The sequence below is a fragment of the Monodon monoceros genome, unplaced genomic scaffold, assembly GCF_005190385.1.
Source record: "Monodon monoceros isolate NGI ecotype Baffin Bay Population unplaced genomic scaffold, NGI_Narwhal_1 Super_Scaffold_15, whole genome shotgun sequence".
NCBI classification, from domain to species: domain Eukaryota; kingdom Metazoa; phylum Chordata; class Mammalia; order Artiodactyla; family Monodontidae; genus Monodon; species Monodon monoceros.
This window is the reverse complement of record NW_021703771.1, coordinates 48,990,846-48,998,110: the sequence shown is the minus strand read 5'-3', so window position 1 is coordinate 48,998,110 and position 7,265 is coordinate 48,990,846. Positions and strand designations below refer to the sequence as shown.

The 7,265-nt window shown below is 32.6% G+C and overlaps 1 protein-coding gene across 6 annotated transcripts in view; it reads left to right on the top strand.

The window, feature by feature from the left end:
- Positions 1 to 6,981, top strand: part of TBC1D32 (TBC1 domain family member 32) — a 185,340-nt gene extending 178,359 nt beyond the window's left edge. For all 6 annotated transcript variants that reach the window (XM_029224009.1, XM_029224008.1, XM_029224011.1 and 3 more), the window contains one exon: positions 5,911 to 6,981. In XM_029224009.1, the coding sequence (XP_029079842.1) occupies positions 5,911 to 6,030 (120 nt within the window). In that variant the 3' untranslated portion in view covers positions 6,031 to 6,981. The remainder of the gene's footprint in view (positions 1 to 5,910) is intronic.
- The last annotated feature ends 284 nt before the right edge of the window (positions 6,982 to 7,265 follow it).

Sequence of the window (7,265 nt, the reverse complement as noted above, 5' to 3'; positions counted from 1 at the left end):
TATCTCTCTCTCTCTCTCTCTCTCTCTCTCTCTCTCTCTCTCTCTCTCTCTCTCTCTCTCTCTCCCCCACACACACACACCCAAGCAACAAGTGTAGGGAGAATTACTTTGATAGTACTTCAGAAGACCCACTGCATTGTAATAGGCTGACAGTGATCTAGGTTTTACTTTATGAATTCAACCTGGGGACAAACGTCACTGAAATGCCAGGCCAGGAGAAGGTTGCCTTCCAGTGAAAATCAGGCTGTGAAGACTCAAAATACTTAATTAAAATGCTTCAACTAAATCCTGCATATTATGGCAAAATCAATTTATGATTATGTAAAAATAAGATTAATTTCAACCCATCAGTAAATTGTCAAGAGGGTTTTTTTGTTGTTGTTACTATTGCAGCTGTGGTTACCTGAGCATGTTGACAGGGTAAGAAATGGAGATCAGATTGAAAATAATAATAATAATAATTGTATACTAAGCTCTCAAAAGACAAAAGTGTTTATAGTATTAAAAATAATTCACCATCCAAAGGATCAGACAAACAAGCTCAGTATTATTCAACTCTGGTTTTCAGTTATGTTTTCTGCATTGACCTTATATCACTTGAGTCCACCTCAAGTTAAATTCTGCCACTCTGTGTAAGCTTGGGCATGTTGCTTACCTCTCCATGCTTCAGTTTCCTCATCTGTCTAATTGGGCATGAAATAATACCTATCACATAGAGTTGTTGAGGAACTAAATGAGTTGATATCTGTAAAATACTTCTAGAACATTATCTCACACATTGCAACTGCTTAAAAAAAAAAAGTAGCAGTTATTTGAGTTTCTACATCCCTGTTCATCCTTCTCTTGGTTTTTTTTGTTGTTGTTTTTTTTTACCTAAGAAAAAATGTGCAAACAACACAGCAAAGGAAACAGGATTTTCTCCTGGATCCATTGCTAGACTATATACTTTTGCTCCCATTTTCTTCTCCAGCTCCTGAGACATCTTGGTATTATATCATGTAGTAATACCAGGCATATACTGCAGATCTATGTCAGGAACATTCTCTTACGTTGTATCTGATCAAGGCCTATTCCCTCATTTACCCAGCCAAAATTTAATCATCTCTGTAGTCATCACATATGCCATGTACCCTCAGCTGAGTTAAAGTCTTTACTAATGCATACTTTATCCTAAATATTTAAGAACATCGTGTTCTCTCCAGAACTATACTTTCTGTCTAAACTTTCCTGATCTCAAAAATCACTAGGGTCCTTATTAAAACTGATATACCTAGATTCCTCCCAGACCTACTAAGACAGAGTTTTCATGACAGAGAACTACGTTGTCAGATTTTAGTATAAAATCTCAAGTACCTTGTAACCTTTAGAATATGTGAAAATGTTACCTTTGGAGCTTGAACATGAGGGATTCAGAAGTTTGGGAAATATTGGGTCCAGGAATTTCTAATTATACCAAACACTCTAGGAAGAATATACTAGAAGAAACGCGACTTACAGGTTGTTTGTGTTTCTACCGCTTTGACCAGGAAGGAAGATCCTTTTTTATATCATAGTTCAGACATAACACACAAGAGGTCATCTCCAGCAAGGGTAAAGAGCAGAACTAAGTTCACAAAACCCCTTCTCTTATGTAACTCTAACTGTATAATTTGGTGCTTCCTATGTGAGAGATGACATTAATATGGATCCTTTGTTAAGTTACCTTAGCGGATAGTAAGTTCTATATACCTTGTGTGGCAAACTTATTTTATATGCCTCCTGGTGATTATTAATTAGTTGACTCTTTGTTCCAATTTAACCCAAAGTGATGTATCTTACTTTTTTTCCTCCATACGCTATAAAAAGCTATTATCTTTTTTTAAAATCACCTTTTGAATGCATTAATAATTAAATATTAGGGAAACGGTATATCAGAAAATACCTAAACTTGGTCCTAAAATCTTAAAACTAAGGCATGTCATGGTAGCACACTTCATCTTTTCATGCTTTGTATCTATTTACCACCCTGAAAGTCCTTATCTTCAATTCAAATTCCAAATTTACAGGGCTTGCAGTAGGTCTAAAAACATTTCTGCTGGAAACTATTTTTGAAAACTTTGATAAAAATGATGATTGAAATTATAGGTATAGCTTGATTTCCATAATAGGCATATTCTTGAGAAGTTGCAAGAAAGGACAGTAATAGCTTAATATTTTAAGTGAATTGTTCTCTTACATTTTTGGTAAGGGGTTGAAGAGCAGAGACTAGAGTCAATAATCTTTAATGGGCCTGTCCACACTTAATGTTACAAATTGGCAGTTCAATCAAGAAAATCTAGCTCAACCATTTCAGAGAAAGGTTAATAAAAACATTATTATGACCACGGTTAATACCGTGAGTGCTTATTGAATGCCAGGCACTCGGCAAAGGGAGCAACAGGTACTGCTCGTTCACTCATTGACCATCGTCCAGCATCTGTGTTCCAGGCATCGTTGTAGTCACAAGAATAGGCCATGGCCTTGCCAAATTGACCTTAACATTCTACCAGTAGATAAATAATATGTGAATAAATATATAATATTTCAGGTATTGATAGATCTTATTATAAAGAAATCAAACACAGTAAGGGAGTCAGAGAGTGAGGTTCATAGGTGCTGTTTAGATAAAGAGCCCAGTGAAGGCTACTCTGAGGCTAATTAGCCCAGTGAGGCTAACCAGAAACCTGAATAAAGCAAAGGAAAAAAAGCAATGCACAGATTTCTGTACAAAATCCTTCTACATGAGAAGAAAGACAAGTGCAAAGGCTCAGAGGTTGGAATGAGCTTGGCCCACTTAGAAAGTGTCAAGATGACCATTGTGGCCAAAACGAGGTGAGGGAGTAAGAATGGTCGGAGATGAGACAGGAGTAAGATCACATAAGGCTTTATAATTCATGGTAAAGAGTTCAGACAACATAATTTATGCTGTTATTCAGCCTTTGTAAAATTGAGGCTTAGAGAATCTGTAAACTTTCCCAGGTTCATACATCTAGTAACTAATATAGGTGAGTTTTTACCCTTTTTTGGTCGGAATCCAAATCCTGTGATCTTTCTAGTGTATTATTGACCAGTCTGTTTACTTTAAAAAAAAAAAAATCCTAAATTCAGTGGAACTTCTAATTAAGTGCTCTCAGTAGTAAAAGAAAACCAGTGGATACATACTTGAAACTAGATTCTATGTACAAAGGAGAGAGGGAAGCTGTGTATATGTCATATTATATAATTGAATACACACCCAGCATTGTGGTTTAAGATGGTGATTTTTAATGCTTTTCTGATGGTTCAACATTTGAAACCCAACATTAATGAAAAAAAGCAAATCATTGAAGGCACACTGGTTGAAAAGCCACTAGAAAGAAAAAGAAAATGCAGTATACTCATTATGGACTTCCCAACCAAGACAAACTACTTATTAAAACAAAACTTGAACAAATAGTGCACTGTTTATATAAAATGGAATGTTACTTTATATAATTACATATGCCTACCTATTTAAGGAATAAGGGAATTCATATTTTTATAGAGTCCAATATACTTATGTCTATAAATGAAATGATAATAAAGCAGTATTCTGAGGAAATGGTCCTTTATAACTTGAATGATAAGCTGGCAGTCTAAATGGTCATAAGTACAAAGAAAATTAATTCACTGAAAAGGCTATAAGAACATTTCAGATAAAATGAAACATGTTCCACTTTGAAGACAAAGTGGAATTCAGAGATTCTAAAATTATATTCAGAGTTAAAATTGCCTGTGAATTTTAAATCTGTATAATTTAAAAACATTCCTTTTAAAGTGAATATTTAATTCATTATGAAATAAGACCTTAATAGCCTTATCTTTCTCTTATGAAATAAGACCTCAACTTTACTTGCCATTTTATGGGTGTGTCTTCAGTATAATTATCCGAGTATTTTCTCTTTATTTTAAAATTAATGTCCAAAATGGAAGCCATAATTCAAAAAACATGTTTTAAGGAAAGAAGTATTTTTAAACCAAGTAATAGCTATGGTTCTCCATAGGTAGTTTTTATTTTTAAGTTAAAGTGGAGCAATAATTAAAAGATGTTAAAATAGGTTTTGCTTATTTTTGCCCAGAAAGAATTATTAGAGGTATTGTTCAAATGCTGTCATCTCCTATTGTAATTCACATTTAATGAACAATAAGCATTCTTTTAAAAATCATGAATACGTACTAAGACAATTTTTCTGGCATTAGGTTTTTTTTCTTCTGGTTAGAATAACACGTTACTATAATTCTTTTCCAAGTTAGGTATAGTTTTAGTGAAAGGGTGATTAATGTCAAATCACACATAATTTGAATGAAGAGAATGGATAACTTCATAAATAATTCCGTGACTACAACTCTAACCGTTTAAAGTGAATTCTTGAACAGTAAGATTGGTCTTACTTCAATCCTGTTTTTTGCCCAAAGAACAAAGTGAAATATGTTTGATAGAGAGAAATTTACATAGTATTTCTGCTATTCATAAGATGAACATCTTCCTTTTGATTCAGTTGCTTATACATAAAACTGGAGATATGATATATACTTCAGTTGCTAATGTTTTAGGAGAGAGACCCGTCTCATTCATCTTTGGGTCTTCACTGTATAACCAAGAACTTTACATACAATAAGGGAATGAATGAGATTAATGAATGAAGAAATGAAGAAATGGATAACATCACAAGTATTTTAAAATTAAGAGTAAAGTTCAAATTTTTATGTTCGAGGGTATTAGCTCTAGTCTTAAAGGTGTAATCTTATGCATATAACTTTACATCATTTAGTTTTCTTAATTATAATATCAGCCTTGTAGATCAGTAATAATACTTTTTTTTTAAAGTACCAATTAACTTTTCCCCCAAATTACCCAGATTTTAGGTGGTATGTGGCAAGTAAGTGTACTGTTCTCCCATTATGTGCAAGCTGTGAACTATTACTAATCTAGTAGTGACTAGCGACATCTGAGGCCTTTAAAAGCATCCATTCTTACTGAGAATTTGTGATGTTTTCCTAACTGTCCTACTCTGATGTCTCTCATCTACAGACTGTCTCTAACACAATATTTGGTATATGATAATATCTTATATTTTATTCTTTTGAATTGTTTATTGTTAGTAGCTTTTGCCTTTAAGCTATTTTCTCCAGAAAGGCATGAATTGCTCCAAATTTTTTATAACCTCCAAAACTTCTAACATAATACATTACATTGAATCAAGGATCATGTTTCTTTTTTCTTTTTTTTTTTTTTTAAGGGATCATGTTTCTTTTGCAGAATTTTTTTGTTGTTACCTTGAAGGGTAGGCATTGCATAGCGAGTATTTGGAGATACTAAAAGAAATAGTCATAAAATTTCCTAAAAGTGTCTAAGATTCTAAATGGATGCTCCTACTATTTTTCATTCTTGAGTGCCTCATTTGGGACACTAACCATTAAATTCCAAATTAGTATAGACATGCATAGTACCAACATTATGAATTGCAGACTGTTGGAGATTTTATGAACAGTAGCTGTAGAACTGATATTTCTTACATTATAAGTATCCTTTGATAAGCTTTAGAGTCTTTACTAATTACGAGTGTGAACAATCATTCTATAATTGAAACTGTTATATCTTAAATATTAGGAAGATTTCATGATCTTTTTTTTTGTTAGCGGTAAAGCATTTTTGGTTTTGAAAACAGGCAACCTTGTTTCATAGGGACATGTTTTTTTGCTATCATATACATATAGCCTACTAAATAAAAAAGAAGTTACACATTTATTAGAAACATAAAACCCCCATCTATAGCTGAAAAACAATGATACATTAACTGTTTAAAACTCATTAACTTAGAATTGTGTGTCTTTACCCAAGCGAATGAACATCTCTTTCTATTTTTTTGACAGGAAGAAGCACTGCATGGGTTTCGAGTGAGTGATTACTTTGAATACATGGAAATTTTGGAACAAAACTACCGACCAGTGCTGCTGAGAGACATGTGGAACATTAGAGTGCAAAGCACATAGATCATGGAACACGCAATTTAATTTTATGTTTTATTTATTTTTAAAGGAGACAGAGGGACTTGACTTTTCTGTCTGTGTCTATAACAACATATGCTTTGTGAATACACAGTATTGTAAATCAGTACTGAGAGTTTTTGAATATAATAATATATTCCAGTAGCTATTGGCTCAATTGAAGTGAATTCATTTTTGTAAATTTGTTGTTGTGTAAGGTTGTTTTAGAATCAAATCTAGCTTATTTATAGTTCTTTATGTTTAAGAGTTAGTCTTAACCTACATTTCCTTCTTCCCAGGATGATTAAAATATTTTTTCCAATGAGTTTGGAAAGTAGCAGCAGTATTGTAAATAATTGACCAGCCAGAGAGATTCCATAGAGACAAGGAAGACAATTGTTTTCTTCATTTTTATGTCTTTACATATAAAGGAAAATAGGCAAAACCATAACTGCTTATTTTACATATGGAGGAACAAATGATATTATGGCAAGTGGTAGGAAAATTGTCATTGTCAGACATAATTGTTTTTCTAGGAATTGCTTTTGATACCTATATCAATTTATAATTTTTCATATGAAATGTAGCCTCTACATGGTTCATTTAAAAGATAGATTGGTTATTTCATACTGATACGCATTTGACTCTCGTTTGTTATGTGGTTTACTCAGTGATAGATTTGATTTGTACTGAACTTGAAAACATTAAAGAGAATAGATTTGTAAATTATTTTAAATGACCAACACAGTGTTTTATTTAAATAGAAGGCTCTGCTCCAGTGAGATTAATATGCTAGGCTCTATTTTCTTGTAACCGTCACATTTAATATATGAAAGATAAGACACAAAAATATTAATTTTTCAGTCAGCAATTTCAACAAGTTTTAAAAAATTATAGGTAGAGGTCATTTTGTATTCATTGCTTATATTTAAATATAAATCAACCATTAAAACCATTCTGGAGCCTTTTTTTTTCCCCAACCAAAAATGGCTTATCTACAGACTCTATTTTTCCTTTTAGTATGATGAAATAACTGGTACCATACAATTTTCAGTTTTGTGATATTTAGGCGATTGTAGTATCAACCTTCCAAAATCAGTTTTTGTGCTGTAAATGCCAACAGCAGCTTCTCAGTAATGGTGTTCCTAAAGGACACTGAAAAAGTTAAGAAAAGAAAATTGAGCAAGTTAATTTGACATATTGCTCACTTTAGCTCTGGCTGATGTGAGTTAAGTAAGAAA